Consider the following 23,478-nt stretch of genomic DNA (forward strand, 5'->3'; position numbering starts at 1 on the left):
TTTACTCCCTGAATAAATTATGTAATGCTTTTTAGTCACAGTGATCACAAAAAGAGTACAGACTGTTTTTACTGTTTCCCTTTAGATAAGGTGGAAAAAAACCATCACACTAGGGGAGCCCCCAGGATTCTTGCACTCCTGGTGGTGGTAAGTGTCAATTTTCTATTCCTCTGATTTTTAGAATATGTTCATTGTGAATTCCAACGTCTGGAGGCAAGAAATTCAGGTGAATGAATATTGTAAAAAGGGAATATTTTCTTGTAAAGTGTTGAAAGAACGGAAAATTAGATATAGGAAAGTATATAGATATTAAATATAGGAAAAGAAATGTTGAATAATGGATTGATAAGGCAGCATCTTTGAAAGAAGATGGCCTGCATTTCTTTGTTTACCATCTTTTATTAAATTGTGTATTTAAGAGATCATTCCCTATATCCTGAATAACTACATTTGAAATAAATATGTACAGAGACTCTGCAAATAGATGTGAGCTTCCTCAGTCTTTAGTGCACATTTTAGTCATGGGAATAGCATATGAAAGCCATTAGCTGAACCCAAGCTACCAGCATTTTTGAGAGGCAGTTTATGTTAGCATGAGCTTACAGTTGTAGTAGCTGCTTTTGCAATTTCTTTCAGCTCAGAATATGGGTAGGACACAGAGATGACTTGTAATTTTTTATGCATGATGCTCCTTACTTATATATATATTGGTGTTTAGAGAAAATAAACACATTTTACATATATGTATACACATTTGTATATATAAAATTCCCAAGGCAAAAAGAAACATTTAGCAGTGATTTGAATATATATGATATGGCTACATTTGCAAGAATTCAAAATTATGGAGAATATGGACAACCATCTATACAAGAAATTTTTACAAGAATTAAGCTATAAGTTGTAAAGTAGTCTGACTTGAATATAAAAACCCATGTGATTTGTACAGCTGTGTGGAAGATGACATGTTCTTTATTGACTTCTCTGTTTTTAAGTAAGTGATGGAAGCCTGACAAGGAGAATTTGTTCCTTATATCTCTGATGTCTGCATGATCCTTAATTTTGACCATCTGCAGCAGAGTGGTCAAATTTTCCACAATTCTGAATTATGGTGCTGGGCTAAGCTAGAGGGTTAAATCTAAAACAATAAAGAAACAAAATGAAACTTACAAATTTTATTCTTTTAATTGTTCTAGCATATAGATAATTTCATTCTAGAAACTTTGAGGCTAACATTCCTGCCATAATGAAATATCTTCTGTATTGTTTCTTAACAGTTCAGAGATACTTATAGTGTGTTAGAATCAATTCATGAATAACTCCATTTGAGGCAGGGAAAGACTTATTGGAGTATCATAATTTCGTTTTACTCTTTCATTCTTTATCAACCAAGGGTTATAGGATAGGATACCCTTCTATTTCCTACTCTTATCCATACATTTGTTTCTCTAGGAAATTTTGTTTAAAGGACAGTATTGGAACTTGGAAGAACTCCAAATTTTCTCTTAATTTTTTTCCATTTTCACAACATCACGGTATTACTGTATGAATCTGTGCCTTCCAGTGCTTTGTGGTAGTAAATTGCAGAAGTTGAAGAGGTATGAGGTTAAATGCAGAGTTTTATTAATTTTCTTTATATCCTGAAAGCTTGTGTATTAGACTAGCTTCTTGGTTTATACTACAGTGGTTTTAAAGAAATACAAGCACTGCTTGCTTCAGAGAATCAGATAACAGGACTTGATTCCTCACAGATGTTTCACAAAGCTGAATTCTTTCATATAGATAAGTGTTTTCAGCTCTTGGCTACAAAGTGATATGTCTATTTCACACGTGTGGTGTATGCACACCATGAAATCTATGAGAATTACAATGATTTTCTCACCATATCTGTTACTTCTTAACTTGCAGTGTATTTTGGGATCTCTACTGTGCAGCTCCAGAAAGACGAGAAACATGTGAAAATTCAAGTGAAGCAAAAGCCTTTCATGAATATGTAAGTTGTATATGTCTTTACAATGTTTTTATTAATCACAGGTATGAATGTGACAGAGAAATATTTCTGCAGGACAATGACTCAAAAATGCAGAAGCCCATCATATATAAGTAGCTCTCATTTGCTTTCCAGGGATGCCTTAGAATTAAGACTGTCTAATCCTGTGATTACCCAGTGTCACATGGGAAAATCCTGGAATCTATCTCACAGGTGAAAGTACTGTCCCATATATTAATACAGAATGAAGGGTGTCCCTCTCTCTCTCCCACATGGACACATCAGCCTGGTCTCAGTCACAAAGGCCCAGGCCAAATAGAAGCACAGATATGTGCTGTCCAAATAACCATATCCTGTCAACACTAAATAAAAGACAGTTCAGTAGATGGAATTAATCCCATGGCTTCTGGAAGGACCATACTGACTTAACATGTGACTATTCTTTAGATATTTTGGTATACTGAAATAAGTATTTTTTGTTGCAATGGTAAACACTTATGCATCATAGAAAAAAAAAATATAAATCACTTAATCTACTAGAGCAAAAGAAAAAGAGGACAAAATATTATGCCAATTTTGATGTCACTGAGTTCCAGTTCGAAACACAGCAAGAAATTTGGTGGTGTTTTGCCTGAAAGGGCCAAAATGTTATAGAAACTAGCAACAAAAAAACTTACAGTTTTCCATTCCTTTTTTTATATTCTCATAATGTAAATAGAAAACTCCAGCACTCTGGAACTGCATTCCAAAGTTGCAATGGAATTTGGTTTATATTTACTATGACAGCTCTTCAACTGTTGATTTCTTTTTTACCAACAAAATCCTCAGGAGGCTGACTGAGCTGGGTTTATCATTCCTTTAGGCCATTCATATAATATAAAAAAAGAATAAAATGCTCCCCTGATTATATAATTCTGAAAACTCTTTCCTTGAGTGTTTTCTAGGTCTGTCTTAAAAATATTTTTTAATTATTACAGAAAAATATTACTACGCATGAAATTAAAAGTAGGCTGTCATACCACAATACCTTATGAATAGAAAATCATAAAATATTAGACAAATCAACTAAGTTATCATTTTCCACTGTCTTAAATTTCAAGATACTGACACAAATTGTCATAATCTGATGATGGCTCAGCATCCTATAATATGTGAACTAATGGTGATCTTGCCTTCTTTGTAGGTATCAAAGACTATGTTACAAATGCACCATTAACACAATCAGAACTGTTAAGCATATTTTACTTATAGACTAATGAGACATTAATACCCTGTCCTTGGTGGTTAGATTTTGAGGCTGACTGGTAGAGGAGCTTGGATAGTTCTGCACAGTAGTGTCTATGATGCATTGATTACTCATAATCAATGAAAAAAATGTATGAGAGAGAGGTTAGGAAGAAAATTATGAGGAAGTTTCCCATCCACTGAGGTGTTAAGGTCAACCAAATTGGTGAAGCATATTCCTCAAATTAAAACCAAAGTAAGTATTGCAAGTACAAATTTATGATTAAGGATCAAGGGAGGGCCAACAAGGCGGATATCCTGGTGGAAGTCTGTAATAGACCACTCAACCAGGATGAAGAGGCAGATGAAACATTCTACAAGCAGCTGGGAGAAGTCTCATGATATCTAGCCCTTGTTCTCATGGGGGACTTCAACTTACCAGATGTCTGCTGGAAATACAAGACAGCAGACAGGAAACCATCTAGGAGGTTCCTGGAGTGTGTGGAAGATAACTTCCTGACACAGCTGGTCAGTGAGCCAACCAGGGGAGATGCCCCACTGGACCTGTTGTTTACAAACAGGGAAGGACTGGTGGGTGATGTGGTGGTCAGAGGACATCTTGGGCATAGCGATCATGAGATGATAGAGTTTTTGATTCTTGGAGAAGTAAGAAGGGGAGACAGTATAATCTTGGACTTCCAGAGAGCCAACTTTGGCCTATTTAGGAGCCTGGTTGACAGGGTCCCTTGGGAGGCAGTCCTGAAGGGCCAAGGGGTCCAGGAAGGCTGGACATTCTTCAAGAAGGAAGTCTTAAAGGTACAGGAGCAGGCCATCCCCATGTGCTGTAAAAAGACGAGTTGGCAGGGAAGAAGACCAGCCTGGCTGAAAAGAGAGCTTTGCCTCGAACTCAGCGGAAAAGGGAGAATTTACCAACTTTGGAAGAAGGGGCAGGCAACTCAGGAGTACTATAAGGATGTCATGAGGTTATGCAGGGTGAAGATTAGAGAGGCGAAAGGCCAGCTATAACTCAGGCTGGCCACTACTGCTGTGAAAGATAACAAAAAATGTTTCTACAAATGCCTAAGAAATAAAAGAAGGGCCAAGGATAATCTGCATCCTTTATTGGATGCAGGGGGGAACATTGCCACAAATGATGAAGAAAAGGCTGAGGTATTCAATGCCTTCTTTGCCTCAGTCTTTAATAGCAAGACCAGTTACCCTCAGGGTATTCAGCACCCTGAGCTGGAAGACAGGAATAAGGAGCAGAATGAAGTTCCCACAGTCCGGGAAGAAATGGCTAGTGACCTGCTGCTCCACTTAGACACGCACAAGTCTATGGGGCTGGATGGGATCCACCCAAGGGTACTGAGGGAACCAGTCGAAGAGATCACCAAGCCACTCTCCATCATTTATGATGATGATTTATGATCTGGATGAGGGGATTGAGTGCACCCTCAGTAAGTTTGCAGAGAAAACAAAGTTGGCGGGCGATTGTTGATCTGCTTGAGGGTAGTAAGGCTCTGCAGAGGGATCTGGATAGGCTGGAACAATGGGCTGAGGCCAATTGTATGAAGCTCAACAAGAAGTGCTGGGTCCTGCACTTGGGTCACAACAACCCCATGCAATGCCACAGGCTTGGGGAAGAGTGGCTGGAGAGCTGCCTGGGGGAAAAGGACCTGGGGGTGCTGATTGACACCTGGCTGAACATGAGCCAGCAGTGTGCCCAGGTGGCCAAGGCAGCCAACAGCACCCTGGCCTGTATCAGAAATAGTGTGACCAGCAGGACTAGGGAAGTGATTGTCCCCCTGTACTTGGCACAGGTGAGGCCACACCTTGAATATTTTGTTCTTTTTTGGGGCCCTCATTACAAGGAAGACATTGAGGTACTGGAGCGTGCCCAAATAAGGGCAACGAAGCTTGTGTAGGGTCTAGAGAACAAGTCTTATGAGGAGTGACTAAGTGAAGTGAGGTGGTTTAGTCTGTAGAAAAGGAGACTCAGGGGGGCCCTTATTGCTCTCTACAACTACCTCATATGAGGCTGTAGGCAGGTGGGGGTAGGTCTCTTCTCCACGATAACCAGCGACAGGACAAGAGGAAATGGCCTCAAGTTGTGCCAGGGGAGGTTTTGATTGAATATTAGGAAAAATTTCTTCATCGAAAGTGTGGTCAAGCATTGGAACAAGCTGCCCAGGGAGGTGGTTGAATCACTATCCCTGGAGGTATTTAAAAGATGTGTAGATGCAGTGCTTAGGGATATGGTTTAGTGGTGGACTTGGCAGTCCTGGGTTAATGGTTGGACTTGATGATCCTAAAGATCTTTTCCAACCTAAATGATTCTATGATTCTATGAAATTTCTGCCATCTTTTTTACCTTTTCTTTTTTAAATATACAGTGGTTGAAAAAAAATATAAATATTGCAATAGCTTCATTGTTATGAATTCTTGCTATTAGAACAATGTTTAATTCCCCACTGAAGGAGGAATAATTTTACAGGAATAGATTATGACAGTAAAGAATGACTATAGTGAAGTAAATTTGTGAGATCAGAATCCCCAGTATGACAGTTGACTTCAGTGGGCCATTGTGCGCTCACAATATACTGTGCATATCAAAAGTCAGTGTAGTGGGTTGGCCATGAATATCAGCCAAGCACCTGCACAACTTCTCATTCACCCCTGCCCCCCTTTGATTCAGGTGGTAGGGGGTGATTGAGATAGAAAGAACAGATGCAAGAAAATTCATGGGTTGAAATAAAAACTGGGAAATCACTCAGCAGTTACTGTTGGGGGCAAACCAGACTCAACTTGGGGAAGTTAACCTAATATATTTCCAATGTATATAACCTAAACATTTTAATTACTGATCTGTGTATTGGGAAACAAAGACAAACATTTAGACACTTAGGGAAAGCATCTTTTCTCCCCCTTTTCCCAGGCTAAACTTCACTCCAGACACTTTTCTTCCCCCCACGTTATCACCGTGGGTTACACTCAGTCCTTTCAGAGAGACAATGAGCAGTGCAGGAGATTGGGGTCAGTGTTAGGAAGTTTCTCTCTGCTGCTCATTTTTTCTCACTCTGTTCTTCCTGCTGTTCCTTCCTTCTTACTTGTTCATTTCCTGTGCTCCAGTGTGGGTCCTCCACAGGCTGCAGTCCCATCAGGGTGGTGGTGGGGGTGGTGGGGGGTGTGTGTGTGCCTATTCTGCCATGGAGCATTTCTTACTTCTCTGACCTTGTTGTTCCCTCCATTGTTCCCTCCTCCTCAGCATTTTCTGCCCTTTCTTAAATACGTTATCACAGAGGGACCACAAACTTCCAGACTTCGCTGATGGGCTCAGCTTTAGCCTGTAGTGGGGCCATTGCAGAGCCAGCTGGAACTGACTGTGGTCTAGCACAGGGCAGCCCCTGACCTCTTCCTACAGTAGCTACCCCTACTGGCCGCTCTCCAAAAAACCTTGCCATTTACACCCAAAAACGTATTAAACCTATAAAAGTTGTGAAATGATTTTGAAATTAAATAACAAAGTTCTTGGAGATTGAAAAAGGAGTGGAATCTACAGTTCTTTGAACTCATGAGAATTTCAATGATCAGTAAGTTAACTATTGAATCTAAAATTTGAGGTATACTAAGAATTTGAGTAGCTGAATCAAAATTCAAATAAAAAATGTCTTAGCATCAACTTCATAGCATTTATGACTTCTACAAGTCTTGGTTTATTACATGGTCTTATTGTTCAGTTCTGTGTGTTATTTATTATAATTTTAAAAGTTAAAATAATTGAATGTTGTGTATGATACAATTCTGTGCTTGTGTAAATGCTTAAGTTACTGTATAAAGTCTTGTGTGATAAAATAAATGAGATCATGGTATGCTTCTGTATGTACATCAATCTGCATAAGAGAGGATGAATGTTTATTTTAGACACAAATGGGTTTATTTTATAAATACATTCACCAGGTATTTCTGTAACCCACTCTTAATCTTTTAAGGTGACAGGAAAAGCTAGCTGTTGCGTTATTTTTGTCACAGTTGAGATGAACTTGTCTGATATCTAGCAAAACTGATGCTGCTCCTTTGTGTCATGTGCTTTTTGTTTAGTAAAATAATCTGCATTGTGACAAATTGATATGTAAGGGTTAAAAGAACAAGAGATCAGTCAACTTCGGTGAGTTGGCAGGGGTTTACTAGCGTCTGTAGGATGTAGGGAATATACTCAGTTGCTACGTCTTTGTGGTCTGGGAGTTTAGGTAAGGGGAAGTAGAACCATAAGGGTATGTCATAAATAATCTTGGACAATGATAAACGAGTACTACAAAGGAAGATATACATTTTCTTTAACTAAAGAACAGGATGGTGTGTGTCAGAACAATAACATAAGTTTTAAGTCAGCAGAAATGAACTGCTATGCGTGGAGGTGGAAAAATATGTAAAACATTTTGGCAAATAGTTTAAATATATATTAGTTTTCCAGGAAATATTATGCATATGTATTAGGTTGTAGCATAAAAATAGTGAGAACCAGAGCTGAGGTGTGCATACTAGGAGGAGCGATCCCCTATGCACCCGGCGCCGCAAAAAAAGAATACCTGCTTAACAACGACTCTGTTGAGTTTTATCTCAGAATCCTGGCCCAGCCACACCTAGCCTCCCGCTTCAGCGAGGAGTGCTAGAAAGCAAGGGGGCTCAGAAACTCCGAATTTTGATATCAAAATGCATACTTTTGAAATCGTTTATATATTTAATATTTTATGAGTGTCTTGTATATTCATATTAAAGCACACAACATGGTTATAAAATACAGTAAAGCATATTTCTTAGTAGTTGAAGATAAACATTTATTAAATGCTCTGTGAAATACTGACCCATGTAGAGTTTAGCCACTGACTCAAGAGGAATCAAATTTCCATCATCAATGAAGTCTGTCATAAAGCCAGTGACTGAATTCTAGCTTCTGAGTCAGGTCAAGGGGTTTGATAATATCAAAACCCTGTTGTTAGATTACAGGTCAAGTAGTAGAGTTGCACTGTCATATCTAAAAACTGTAATTGTCAAGTACAAAAATTACAGAAGGCTCATTTATTAATTCATATTAGCAATTTAAATTTTTTAATTTGGTATGTGTTGTTCTTGTTCTAAGAAAATTATTCTTGCTGTAGGCGTGTGTGGCCTAATACACCAGACAAGTCATGTTTAATGCTAAGTAGGTTGCATTACCAGGCCTAATATTTTTTCTGTCTTTGCTTCTGTAAAAAAAGAGAAAGATTTAAAATTTTTTGATGGAGAAGTACTTGGGCATGATTTAATGATTTCTGAAGTACTGCTGTCTTGGTAAACTTAGTTGATAGTCATTCTGAAACACACAGGTCGACTCATAAAATTATTAGATACAGAACATTTTGATTACTTTAAGTCTCACGGTTTCTAATTGCAGTAGCAAAAAATGTCATTTTTTAGACAATTTTTCAGGTGATGAGGATTATTTCATTATTTGATTTTTCATAAAATTTCAGCATGTGCTTTGCTTGTTCTTGAATATGACTAAATATATCACAGAATCATTGACTCGTAGAATATCTCAAGTTGGAAGGGACCCATAAGGACCATCAACTCCCTGCTCCTTGCAGGACTACCTAAAACTAAACCATATGACTAGGAGCATTGTCCACATGCTCCTTGAACTCTGACAGGCTTGGTGCCATGACCACTTCCCTGGGGAGCCTGTTCCAGTGACCAGCCACCCTCTCAGTGAAGAACCTTTTCCTAATGTCTAATCTGAACTTCCCCTGACACAACTTCATTCCATTTCCTCATGTCCTATGGCTGCTCACCAGAGAGAGATCAGCACCTCCCCCTCCGCTGCCCCCTTGAGGAAGTTGTAGACTGCAATGAGGTTACCTCTCAGTCTTCTCCAAGCTGAACAAGCCAAGTGACCTCAGCCACTCCTCAGAAGTCTTGCCCTCAAGACCTTTCACCATCTTGGTCGTCCTCCTCTGGACACACTCTAATAGTTTGATGTCCTTCTTATACTGAGGTGCCCAAAACTGCATGCAGTACTCGAGGTGGGGCCACAAAAGTATAGAGTTGGACAATCACCTCCATCACCTGGCTAGCTATGCTGTGCTTGATGCACCCCAGGACACGGCTGGCCCTTTTGGCTGCCAGGGCACACTGTTGACTCATATTAAATTTGCCATCAACCCAAACCCCCAGAGCTTTTTCCACGGGGCTGCTCTCCAGCCTCTCGTCCCCTAATTTGTATGTATAACCAGGATTTTCCAGTCCCGGGCGGAGAATCTGGCACTTGCTCTTGTTAAATTTCATATGGTTGGTGATTGCCCAGCTCTCTAGTCTATCCAAATCTCTCTGTAAGGCTTCTCTACCCTCGAGAGAGTCCACAGCTCCTCCTAGTTTAGTATTGTCAGCAAACTTCTATGCAGCTGGACTTCATACATCTGCAATATACTGGGGAGAAAAAGACTAAAAGAGGATCCTTAGATTCTATATATAGTGCTATCCTGAAAAACAGTGCATATTAAGTTTTGTCTAACATCAACTCTAATCAAGCAAACTGAGTCTTGTCTGTATGTGCATATCGGTCTGTTCTTGACTGTTTAAAAGAACAGTAAAACCAAACCTCCTTTAGATTAGTTATATTTTCTGTTCTGTGTTGTGGTGGATTGACTCCAGCTAGCAGCTAAGTACCACTCAACTGCTTGCTCACTCCCCCTGCCCAGTGGGACAAGAGAGAGAAAAGGAAGAGCAAAAGTGAGAAAACTTGTGGGTTGATGTAAAGATAGTTTAATAAGTGAAGGAAAAAAGAAGAAAAAAACCCCAACAAAACAAGTGATGCAAAGGCAATCACTCACTATCTCCCACAAGTAGACCGATGCCCAGCCAATCTCTGAGCAACGGCTACCCTCCTCCCTTCTATTTTTATTGCTGAGCACAATGTTATATGGCATGGAATATCCCTTTGGTCAATTTGGGTCAGCTTTCCAGGCTGTCTCCCCTCCCAAGTTCTTGGCCACCCTCAATCTACTCGCTGTGTGGGATAGAGTAGAAAAAAGATAAAACCTTGATGCTGCTGTGTGAGTACTGTTTAGCAATAGCCAAAACATCTGTGTGTTACCATCACTGCTTTACCAAGAAATCTAAAACACAGCACCATACAGGCTGCTATGGGGAAAGTTAACTCCATTCCAGACACACCCAATACATATATGTATATATTTTTGTATATATTGCATATATATTTTTATCAAGCTAGTGAGAGAAGAATCTTTCATGGCTGATAGCAGGAACATGAAATGACTCTCTCAAGGAGGATGCTGTAACTGTTTGCAATACTAACAATGTTCATCTTCGTAAAGATTAAATAAATGGAAAAGTAGAGGCCTATTTGGACTTTTAAAAGATTATGTACATTCATACTAAGTGTAAATTTTTACAACATCTCCATATTATGTAAAATGGATTCTATTTTTATTTTCTACTGAGATTTGCAATTAGAGTGAACAAGTTTCTGAATGCAGGTATATTTACATAATATATTTCAGGCCTGAAAAGACAAACGTATGTCATGAAAGTGTGTATGCTGGCCCAGAGAAATAGGTTCTGTCCTTGAAGTTTAATATAAATATTTTAGAACTAGAATTAGAAAGACTTTGTTTATGTTTCATTTAAGGGAAAAAAACCAAACCAACCACCACCACTGGTGCTAGCTTATTAATATTGCAGACACTTCAGTAAGAATGGCTTATTTGAAGCAGAAAAGCCTCCATGTTTCTTTTCCAGTTATCTATTACTTTTGCTGGAGGAAAGCTTCTATGTGCTTTGCAGTCTTGTGAAATGAGTAATCATTTATATGGATGGTCTGAGTCAAAATTTAGTCTTTGCTGTAGAATGTTTTTTTTTTTTCTTCACAGTGTCCTAAGAAGATCTCTTAATCTTTCTAGTTAAGGTCTTGCTTCTCTGAGTTTTGAACTGAGTTCTTCTGTTGAGAGAAGCATGTTCCAATGGGCATATCATTCCTGCCTCTTTTCCATTTCTTTATAAGCTAAAAACTTACCGGGGTTAAAAGGAAAATAAAATGTAAATCTTGTGATTCCTCAGAGAAGGCTGTTAGGTTTTAGAGCCATCCCTACCAATGAGCTTTTGATTGCCAGGAGTGGCCATTTTCCTATTCCACAGACTTGACCATTTGTTTGCATCCGGGTTTGGAAGGCCAGTACCTAAAATGTTCTTTCTTGTAAATTTATTTCTTTACATAATAGTTAAGATCTTTTTACAGTCCAGAAGTTCTTATGCCTCCCACCCTTATTATAGTGGAAATTGTTCCACATGTTGATATAAAGAGGGATCTATTAATTCTCACAAGTAGCTATAGCAAAATCTTGATTATTTTCCAGGTTAGGTTTTATTGGTATATATTCCACAGCTCTTTGAAAGATAACTTTTGATATAAGTAATGGTCTCTTGTTTATTTTTATGGCTCCTAAAAGACTGGGGTAGTAATTTACAGGATAAGAAAAAGACACATTGACTGCCCCAAAAACTGTACAGTCTCATAAACAAGTATCACACTTCCACCTGCTAGTATGTTTTAACAGTAAACTATATGGCAGGGTGCTTAGCTTTACCTGAAGGTTGTAGGTTATATCAAAGACTATGCTATAATCAGTTCTCTAGAGACTTTTCCTTTTGAAAATCTTAGTGATATAAACCAAATTTCTCTAGAGGCTATTGGGCATAGTGTTTGGGCATTTGAGATGGCTGTTCGATCTCTTTATGTTACTACTTCATAACAAGTTGGGTCTCTGGATTTATTCTGATATTTTAAGGGGGGAAAAAAACCACCCACTTTTTCCCGCTCTTCTCTGTGTCCAGCTTCCTTCAGTAGAACTAAGAGGCAGTTCCTTGCCCTAGATACCCAAAAGACCATAATTTGTCATCAGTAGTACAGAGAATGTGAAGGTTTATGAATATTTGTACATCTTTTTTTGAAGACTGAAGATTACCATGAAAGGTCTATGAGAAAATATTCTCAGAATGCATCAGTGAATGTTAGAAGTGACCATAAATTTGAAGACTTTTGTTACACAGCTCAATGAAACTATTCTGCAATGAGGCCTGCTTTATTCTAATTTCATAAACCTACTTTTTTTTTAATACTGAAATTCACACAAAACTGTCTTTTAGGTGAAGTTTTCTCTTGACCTAAACACATGGAATTTTATTCTATTTCAGGATAATTTTTGAAAATTAGTTTTCTCGTTGTGTTCTTCAGGTGGTCCAAGTCCATGGTTAACAGCAGTCATGTTTTCCAGGCAGTCAGGCACAGAACCTCGTTCTCTGTCACTCATGCATATCAGGGAAGGAGGAATTCATAGCCAACTTAAGCTGTTCATTTTCTTGAATTCCCCAGCTCTTGCTATTGCAATCTTCTGCAGAGAGCCTAGATAGACTGCATGTACTTCTGGCTCCTCCCAGCTTTCTTGCTGAAAATTGATTTCTAGATCTGGTTTCTGGTTGTCTAGTTCATGGAACAGGGCATAGAAAATGCATTTTTACTCCTTTTGATTATAAAACAACAGAATTAAGAGCAAGTGGCAAGTACAGGCAGAGACAGAGAGGCGGAGAGAGACAGAGAGTCAGAGAGAATGTACAAAATGCTGAATTCAGTTTTATTCATGAGGAGAATGTCAGATTCTGTCACCATGGAATTGTGAAATACATAGATCCATGACTGAGATGAAAAGAACAATTTGCAGCTCTCTGAGCTATTAGTTAGCCTTCCTGCAAACTCACAAGAACCTCTCTCCATGGCTTTATTCACTGCTTATGTTTTCAAGTTTCTCCACATTTCCATGGTCTGTAATTAATATCTTTATCAATGATCTGGACCAGGTGATCGAGTGCACCCTCAGTAAATTTGCAAACAACACCAAATTGGGCAGGAGTGTTGATCTGCTTGAGAGTAGGAAGGCTCTGAAGAGGGATCTGGACAGGCTGGATGGATAGGCTGAGGCCAAGTGTATGAGGTTCAACAAGAAGTGCTGGGTCCTGCACTTGGGTCACAACAACCCTGAGTGGCTGGAAAGCTGCCTGGTGGAAAAATGACCTGTTGCTGTTGGTTGACAGCTGGCTGAACATGAGCCAGCGGTGTGCCCAGGTGGCCAAGAAGGCAAATAGTATCCTGGCCTGTATTCAAAACAGTGTGGCCAGCAGGACTAGGGAAGTGATTGTCCCCCTGTACTCAGCACTGGTGAGCCCACACCTTGAATACTGTGTTCAGCTTTGGGCCCCACACTACAAGAAAGACACTGAGGTGCTGGAGAGTGTCCAAAGGAGGGCAACAAAGCTGGTGAAGGGTCTAGAGCACAAGTCTTATGAGGAGCAGCTGAGGCAAGTGGGGTGGTTTAGTCTGTAGAAAAGGAGACTCAGGTGGGCCCTTATTGTTCCCTACAACTGCCTGAAAGGAGGTTGTAGACAGGTGGGTGTCAGTCTCTTCTCCCAAGTAACAAGCGATAGGATGAAGGGAAAGAGCCTCAAGTTGTGCCAGGGGAGGTTTAGATTGGATATTAGGAAAAATTTCTTCATTGAAAGGGTGGTCAAGCATTGGAACAGGCTGCCCAGGGAGGTGGTTGAGTCACCTCCCCTGGAGGTGTTTAAACAACGCATAGATGCAGTGCTTAGGGACATAGTTTATTGATGAACTTGGCAGTCCTGGGTTAACAGTTGCACTCAATGATCTCAAAGGTCTTTTTCAACCTAAATGATTCTGTGATTCTAATTGAAATCCACAGGTAGGGGGAGATTAAATGTTACCATAGCTATTTCCAGCAACACATTAACTTGTGCTCCTGTATCCAACTAAAATTTAAATAAGTATCTGGTGTTCACTGATCATTTGAAAAAATCAGAGTTATATGGTGTGGTGGTGTCTGTGGTTTCTCCCAGAAACATTTAATTGACTGTGGTTCTACATATTCTCATCTGCTAAGGATGTCTTGGTTTGTGCTAAAATGTCACAAAGTGCATTGCTCCACATGTTATTTTCATTTGATTCTGACCAAGTTTCAAATTAGTTTTTGTCTCAGGTCTCAGCTTGTAGAAATTACTACAGATCCAAAGTACTGCAATATTAAAACATTCTTTCTGTATACCTTATTCTGAATGGGATAATTTTCATTGATTCCCAAATTCTAAATGCTTCGTAAAAAGGTTGAGTTTCTTGATGACCTTTAAGGTTTCACAATGTTTTGCACATATATTCCTCAAAAAGTATACCAGTAGAATTTCACAGACTTCTTAGTCCATCATTAAAAGAGAAGGCTTATATACCTGGAAATTTGTCTGCTTTTCCCAGCTATATTTGCTAGTGTAACAAAATAGAGTATATTTTCCTACAAACCTTGTTCTCTTAGGCCATTACAGGCATATCGTTATTCCTACAATATAACTATGTGAAATTTTTAAGCATCAAGTTCATCAACAGTTGCAATTGTCAGAAATAGGGCTACCTTTAATTTCATTTGCAAATGACAGATGCAATGAAAAGTGAAACGTGTCAGAATTAACTCTAGTATTTTTCAAAGTGTTTATTATGTAGCTTTCAACTGTCTTGTTCTTTCAGTTTATTCAGTTGTCAGTACCTCTGCTGAACAGATTATGTATTTATGCAGCTTCCTCTCTCACCTTCTTGCCTTCCCCAATCGTCCTGGTTTCTGCTGGGATAGAATTCATTTTCTTCTTAGAAATTAGTACAGTGCTGTGTTTTGGCTATAGCATCAGAACAATGTTAATAGCACACTGATGTTGTTAGTTGTTGCTGGGTGATGTTTATACTAAATCAAGGACTTTTCAATTCCGTGGGCCCTGCCAGCGAAAGGTCTGGAGGGGCACAGGAAATTGGGAGGGGACACAGCCAGGACAGCTGACCCAAGCTAGCCACAGAGGTATTCCATACCATATGACGTCATGCAGAGTCTATTAACTGGGGTAAGAAGAAGGAAGGGGGGGGGGCATTTGGCATCATGGCATCTGTCTTCCCGAGTAACCGTTACACATGATGGAGCCCTGCTTTCCTGGGGATGGCCGAACACCTGCCTGCCCAGGGGAAGTAGTGAATGAATTCTTTGCTTTGCTTTGCTTTGCTTGCGTGTGTGGCTTTTGCTTTACCTATTAAACTGTTCTTATCTCAACCCCTGAGTTTTACATTCCTTGCCGATTCTCCTCCCCATTCCTCTGGGTGAGGGGGAGCAAGCAAGCAGCTGCATGGTGCTGGGCTGCCGGCCAGGCTTAAACCATGACACCAATCTAATGTCACCAGTCTAGAAAAATCTAAATCTTTGAGATATATCATTCCTGAAGTCACATTACAAATAGTTCTTTAGTCTCTGTACTGGCTGAAAGACTGTCCTTTTCCTTTTGTCTTGGGCCCAAAGGGCAGGAAACGGAGGTTTATTCTAGACTAGCCAAACTATTACTGTTGGAAATCTTTTGTCATCAAGGATTACTTTGCTGTACCAGAGGAAGCAAGTCAAGGTCTTTCGGCGCTCAGGTGACTTGCTGGGACCATGCATATGAGTTGTCTTTATCTCATAATTCTCAGGGCTGTGCAACACTAAGCTAGTCTGCTGATGATGTGGCCTTTGTCCTTTATGCTTTTCCTCTGTGAGGGATTGCTGTTTACACTGAAATAGGCCTATTTCTTCCTGTAAGGTCAGGAAAGAAGGCTGAGTTAATCCAACCACTCACTGACACTGAGGAGCAAATCTCTTTTTCCCACTACTCCCTCATTTTGTCTCCCATCCCCAGCTAAAGTGTTTAGAAAACTAACCCAACAAAAAAAGTAAAGAGTTTTCTGCTTGATTAGTGAGCAGAATCAGCCTGTTGAGGGTCAGACAAATGCCAGAGCAGTTACAAAATGCTTTTAATTCTTTCTTGTGGCTAGCATCTCAGACTTGTCATTTTATGAGAACAAATGTATTTTTAAGGTAACGTTTAAGTAGTTCTTTCGGCAAACATTTTTCCTTTATCCATGTTCCAGTTTAACCATATAAACTATTCAACTTATCATAACTATAAAATTTGTTAAATGTCAGATAAAAATGTTAAACAACAAAACATGTTTTAAAAAGAAAGTTGAGAAAATTCAACACCTTTATAAATATAGGAGGGTCCACCTCTTCCTGGTAATAAAGGTGATAACTTTGATCTTCCCTGCTTCTTTCAAATGGGATAGTAACAAATTTTTACATGCTATTTTCCCCTACTATGTAATTTACTATCATTAAAGAGTTTAATGAAATGCATCCTGCCCCAATAGTAAGAAGAGCTAACAGCATGGAACTATTCTTTCAGGAGAAAGTATTCTCTTTTTTCAGCAGTACCAGGAAAAGGCGGAGAAAAAGGAGGAAGCATGAATGTATACAGCCAGTTCCCCAAGAATGTATTCGATTAATCTCAAATCAGTGCCAACTGGAAGCTGCAATGTGAATCAGCTCCACTTACTACACAAGGCAAGTAGGATATACATTTATTTCATTCATATCAGGAAAACAGTATTTCTGAATATCTGGCTACTAGAAGGATCCACGTTTTTGCCAGTTTCCTTAGCTCTTCTCAGAAAGTATAGGTTTAATATCTTTATTAAACATGGTGATTCCACAACAATAAGGACTACCAGGAATCACTGCCACTGAAACCTCAACTCCCCTCTTCAAAGGTGTACAGTGAGACAGCAGGAGACTATCTAAGTTGTCACAATATGGAGTGAAGAAATGGAAGACAAGGACTCTGGATGGGAATACAGGCAGGGACATAGGAGTCACTGCCTATCTCCTTTTTAAGGGTCATAGTTAATGTTGGGCAAATAATTGGGGTTTTCTCTTCTTTTAGAGTATATCATGGCTAATCCTGCTGTAGGCAACTAGCAAGTAGCATACTTCTCGTACAACAGCATGAGAAGTCACAGACAATTAGTCAAATAAAGACTGCATTGTTCTTTCCCACTCACTGCCTGCTCCAGCTGACATGTCAAAAATATGTTCTTCTTTGGTAGTTGCTTAGATGCTTTAAAGAGTTCTTTTTAAGTATCAAAAACTGGCAAATTACTGAAGCAGCTTGAGGTCAGTGTACCTACAGACTTACATGGCAGCCAACTGGTAACAGGTGGAAATCCACAGTCATCTACTATTTGGAGAGCTTCTGAGTTGATCATGTTTAGCTTTTCAGCATACCCATGCAGTAACTAATAAATAGGAAAGAGCTGAAGAACTTGGGTTCAGATAGCAGCATTCAGCTGTAGAGATTTCTAAAACAGATTCTCCTCTACTAAGCACAATGTTTTGGAAAGAACACTTCTAAGTTTACTGACTGGTTTAGATGAAATTGCATCTCAGCAATATATTAGAAAACTACTTCCTGAATTGCATCACAAAGTTTCCTTTTAGAACCAGATAGACAGATTGACTCTTATTAACGGTCCTGGCTGGCAGTTTATCTCAATGGCAAGCTGAAATAATGGTCATTATCACAAAAGAATAAAACAGTAAACTGCCAGGAGCCACAAAAGAATCATGAAATGGAGTCAGTCTCAAAAGGGAGAGGGAGAAAAAAGGAGGAAGAGACAAGCAAGAATGTGTTCATATCATCAATCTTATGGGAATCATATGGGATGATTTCCCTGTGTATCTATCGAAAAAGTAATGGTGGAAAGCAATTTGTGTGAATGATTATGAAATGATAGCATTCCCTTCTAGAGAGAGGAAGTCCTGAAAGCATCAGAATAAGGCTAACAGACAACTTTCAGCCTGTTTGAATTTGTCAAACAAATTCAGGGCATTGGTGGAAAGAATTTCTTGAATAAATAAATAACCGGAAGAAAAGAGTGAAAAGACATCTTAAGTGATTCAGACTATATTTGAAAGAAGCAAACACCAAACAACTCAATGACAAATATCACATGGGAGAAAAATAGGAAATAATATGAGGTTATTTTGGCTGTATCACAAATTCCTCAATGATAGAAGAAAAAGGTGCAACAATAAAAAAAGAAAACAAAGACATAAGAGTATTTAGGAACACCAGAAGCATTTAGTGACAAAATCAGAAAGACAGAAGTCCAAAATGAGTTTAAATTAGCAAGGACGTTAATAAGGCAGCAAGAACACATTTTATACCACCAAAGAGTTAGAGTTCTACTATTAAATGGAAAAGGAGCATAAAGGAAAGAATGTCAAGTATGAAGTCTTAATGCCTACTTTGTTCCCACCATCACAAAACAAGAAAAGACATCATTATTATTATTTAAATACAACAACAGCAATACACATGTAGCCATCTGTTTGGATTAATACCTAGGTTACAGTAATCAATAGCTTCATTGTGCTAGCCTGGTTACTTTGTATAAATAATGCATGCCTTACTAACGAATATGCCCCTGAAGAAAAACTAGAAGTCTGATAAGAGGGGAACATCTTGTCCCAGAAGGTGTCAACAGCCGGTTAATCGAAAAAAAGACAAGAAGTCGGCAGAATGAGACTGAAACTAGGGGAAAGATAAAGGCAGCAAGGGGAGATCTGGACCACTGACTCAATTTAAGACTGGAAAGACACCACTCGTTACTGGTTTCTGCCTCGATATTGAGCCCTTGACTGTAATATTTGGATGTGGCCATCCAGCCAATTCCTTATCCATCTAACAGTCCATCCATCAAACCCATCTCTCCATTTCAGAGGGAGGAGAACTGTGACAAATTCATATCGAAGGCATTACAGAAGTCCAGACAGATGACAACCTTAGTTCTTCCCATGTCCACAGATGCAGTCACTCCATCTTAGAAAGCCACTAGGTTAGATAGTGCATATATTGGAGTATCATGTTAAACTTCATAAATCAATTTTACATTAATAAGATTTGCAGTAAGGCTTGTAAATGCAGATACTTGAATCCCTGTTGAGTATAACCTCACTGACTTTATCACAGATCTATACAGATATTGCAATCTGCCTGTAGAGATCTGGTATCAGGAATGGATCTTTTGCCCTAATGTAGTAAAAAATTTCATGATTGAGTAGCAATGTATGTGTGAATATTCTCATTAAACTCCCATATATGCTTGCAGTAGCAGGATCATATGAATTGATACAACAGCAATGGATCATTCTTGTTTACTGTCCATTCTTACTTATTTCTCAATATAGAAACCAACCCTTCAGTTATTTTTAATGTTTTTTCTTCTTGAATATTCATGTGCAAAGAGATATTTTTCTGTTTCACTCTGTTGTGAAGAAAACCACTAAATTTCTGTTTATAAGGACATAATTCTGTTGAGGAGCAATCCCTTGGAGAACTCTCATGTATCTTTGAAGAAGGCTTTTTACTCAGTCCCAACAGTTCATTTATCACATTTTATTTTCTCACTATTTTTATGGCTTTACATTATTCCATTCTGTGTACACCAACACGGTGTTTTCTGACTCCAGTTGCCAACTGTTTTATATTTCTTGCTTCAGTTGTTTTCCCCCCTTGTTATATGGAGGACATTTGATGGGTTAGTATAGCTCCTACCACTCCTAAGTCAGATAAAATTGCTATCTTGGCTTTCACTCATTTAGAATAGTTTAATTTCTGCTAGTTGAAGAGTTTAATTTAGCATTTCCGGTAACTACCCTCCTCCCTTGAAAAATAAACAAAAATAAAACTAAACAGCCTCCTACCAACAGTTCTTTTTCTTTTTGTGTGATGGCCATCTCTTGAGGCTTTGTGGAATTGTGTTTTCCTTGGTCCTGGAGAGAAAGGTTTGCTTTCAATATATTTTGAGATTTTTTTTTTCTTCAATATTAAAAAGGAAGTTACTGATCAGTCAGCATCTCAGGTTTCTGTGTTCCCTTTGGCAGTGGACTTTCTTGATGTTTGGCTGTGTTGTTCTCTTGGAACTTGGCTTCTTCTTCTTACTACTTAATAATAATAATTATTAGATAGTTAAAACTGTGCATTTTCTATACCACCATAAATATTTAGTCCAGGCTTTGAAAAAAAGCTTCTTCCAGTTTCCTCAAATTTGAAATTTAATCCTATGCCTTTTCAACAGAGACACATAGGAAAATTGCCATTTCCCTTTCCTCTAAATAGGAAAAAGGAAGCTCGTTTACATCCCTGCTTTATTTCCTGATAATTTGCAAAATAAAATTGATATTGTAAGTTCTTTTTTGCAGCTCTATAGTGGGTGTGGGTGTGTGTGTTTTAGGTTGAAGCCTCTGCTCCCTAAATAATTTTCCTTAAATGTATATGAGCAACTCAAATTTTCATTATTTTTTAAAAATATCTTTCTTAGCCTGATTGATTGCTTCAAAAATATAACCTGAATGAAAGATGGAAAATGATTGGACACACAAAAAAAAGAATCCCTAATAAAGATGTTATTGCTTATATTCTGTTTCTTGAAATCCAAAGTACCATAAGAAAATGGTATTAAAGGTGTATCCAAAAGGGTGATTTCAAAAGAGGGCTTTACACTGTTTATTAATGCTTTACTATGTTATTGGATGTCATCTCATATCATAGTGGTAATTATAGAACCTTTATAATTAATAAATATACATCTTTTTATTGCCACTGAAAGAAGTACACCAACAAATGTAACTTTTAGTTTTCTTACAATATGTATAATTTTATGAAGTGGAATCTATAGATTAAGATTCTTTAAAAAGTCTGGTTTTATTTGCTTACAATTTTGTTAAACTTCAGCAATTCCATCTGAATTGTCTATTCTAGGTGTCTGCTTCATAATAAATTCTTTTATCCTTAGTAACTTTTAGCAAAAGTAGTTCTTAGAGGGTTTATAGAGATATCTCTCAACCAAACAAACGAATTGACACAACTGTTCTTCCTTTTGGTGGAACCATTTTGTTTTGCTGAGGGAGAAAGAAAGGAATGAGGTAACTCACTCACCATGGCCAAAATAGTCTATGACAATATGATGTTTGTACATACTGAAAGGATTATCTGTCACTGGCATCATTGTTTTGTAAATGTTCTAAATATTATATTTGTAAATATTGTCTTTGTACCCAGTATGCTTCTCCCTTCCCATCTTCATGTGCTACAAAATTGAAGATGGAGGAATGTGCAGTGAAGCCTATCCTGTGAAGCATTGGTCCCACAGAAAAAAAACTATGCATGATCATGTAATTGAAGACTGTGTCACCATGCTTAGAGGCATGGGGCTAGAATTAAATTTAGAAGTCAGGGCAGTCTTCTTGGAAGTGGGAGATCATAGAATCATAGAACAGTTTGGGTTGGAAGGGACCTTTAAAGGTCATCTAGTCCAACCCCCCTGCAATGAGCAGGGACATCTTCGACCAGATGGGGTTGCTCAGAGCCCCGTCCACCTTGACCTTGAATGTTTCCTGGGATGAGGCATCTACCACCTCTCTGGGCAACTTGCTCCAGTGTTTCACCACCCTCATAAAGAATTTCTTCCTTACATCTAGTCTGAATCTGCCCTCTTTTAGTTTAAAACCATTAACCCTTGTCCTGTCTCAACAGGCCCTACTAAAGTCTTTCCCCATCTTTCTTATAAGCCCCCTTTAATGCTGTGATGCTAATTGGTGGTTTGATTTTGTTCTTTTTAAAGGGTGTGGGAGGGAGTGGGGATGTTACATCACCAAGCAGTAGTTTGAGAAAACAGTGGTCACCATTACACTTTCCATAAAGTACAGTCCTGAGTATGAGTGTTTGTCTAAAGGAAGGTGAGGGGCTGTGATGGCAGTTAAACATCTGTGAAGTTAGATGGTATGAAAGTTGGGTTTTTCTGGAAGGTATTTTTTATTAAATAGCTATGTTCTATTGAAATCCTATGTTAAGTATGCAAATTCTTTTGGATGGAACCAACACATTCTACTACAAGATCCTCTTCCACTCTATAGCAGAGTATTTAAAGTGTCCTTCTATGACAGTTTGGGCTAGTCCACATTTTTGTAGATTAGACATCCCTAACAACTGGTATATTTACTGTTGACAGATCTGTGAATTAAAAACTTCAAAATACATGGAAGAGAAAAAATTGTCATCTTGATATGTTTATTTTGCTGTATCTTTTTAATTTGTCAGCTACCCAAAATGCAAAATAAATCGATCTCAAAGAAAAGTGTAGCTGAATGATACTATGCACATTGCAATGTATTGCAAGTATCTTAGCTATTCTGTTCTTGTGAACCAGCAGGATTTTTATATTAAGGAGATTCCTGTTCTCCAGTTCTTGAAGAGTAGAGCTTTTGTGTAGCTCAGTCCCTCACTGATCCAAAATAGGGCTGGCAGAAAGAGCAGAGGACTATTTGTTTAATAATGTTAGCTGGGAATGGCCTGGTTGTCAGAGTCCAGTGCTCTCTGACCAGGTTCTTTTAGACATTCCACACAAGGAAGATTTAATGTTTTAATACCAAATTTATCTATTTGAAGACATTTGACATTACACAGGATTTTGATTTAGCAGAGCGATATTGAAATCACAATAATTCAATAAGATTGGCTCCAAAGTTCATGCCAATATAGTTAGCGTGATTACTTTTTTTTTTTCAAAACCTCTGAGTATACAGCAGCTTTTATTGAAGCCAGATGAATTCCAGAGGTGTTGCAAATGTCATAAATCAGGCTACCTATTTAGAAGGCTGAGTGCACATACAGTACTAGGATACTTATTCTTTTAAATCTTGGGGTTTATTGTTTCAAACTGTGGTTCAATTTATATGTTTCAATAGTAATATCTTTGGGTTTTTAAAAAACATTTCTTGATACATGGGTAATACTGCATGAATTGAAGGGATTTGATAAATTGGTCACATAAAAGTTTTAGTATATCCTGGTTCTGTAAAAAAATTCCTGGTTTAAAAAATTATAGTAAAACATAATAATGTGAATACCTGGTCTATTTTGTTTTCAGATTACTCACAGTTTTCAGAGTTTTAGGGTAAGATCAAAGGAAATATTTTAAGAAATAGATTTTAAAGCACTTATGTATTGGATTTCATATTTGTGACTAGAAACTGTGTCAGAAAACATTTTCGAACTTTATTAAATGGGGCCTGACAAATGTTGCATCAGTTGAGATAACTGCCTTGATAACAGTAAAACTCAAATTATTATTTTTGTGCTTATTGTAAGCAATTACACACCACCATTACCTAAACATGTATATTATGTATGTATTCTCCTGGAAGAAGAATTATGTCAGTAATATTGGGTTTTTTAATAGTAAT

General features: G+C 38.2%; 1 protein-coding gene across 6 annotated transcripts in view; it reads left to right on the forward strand.

The window, feature by feature from the left end:
• LOC129783015 (single-stranded DNA-binding protein 2-like) overlaps window positions 1–23,478 on the forward strand; it is a 159,754-nt gene that overhangs the window by 42,069 nt on the left and 94,207 nt on the right. For all 6 annotated transcript variants that reach the window (XM_055792629.1, XM_055792630.1, XM_055792633.1 and 3 more), the window contains exons 3-4: window positions 86–147; window positions 1,909–1,993. In XM_055792629.1, coding sequence (XP_055648604.1) covers window positions 86–147; window positions 1,909–1,993 — 147 coding nt within the window. The remainder of the gene's footprint in view (window positions 1–85; window positions 148–1,908; window positions 1,994–23,478) is intronic.

Source organism: Falco peregrinus, chromosome W (assembly GCF_023634155.1).
Source record: "Falco peregrinus isolate bFalPer1 chromosome W, bFalPer1.pri, whole genome shotgun sequence".
NCBI lineage: Eukaryota > Metazoa > Chordata > Aves > Falconiformes > Falconidae > Falco > Falco peregrinus.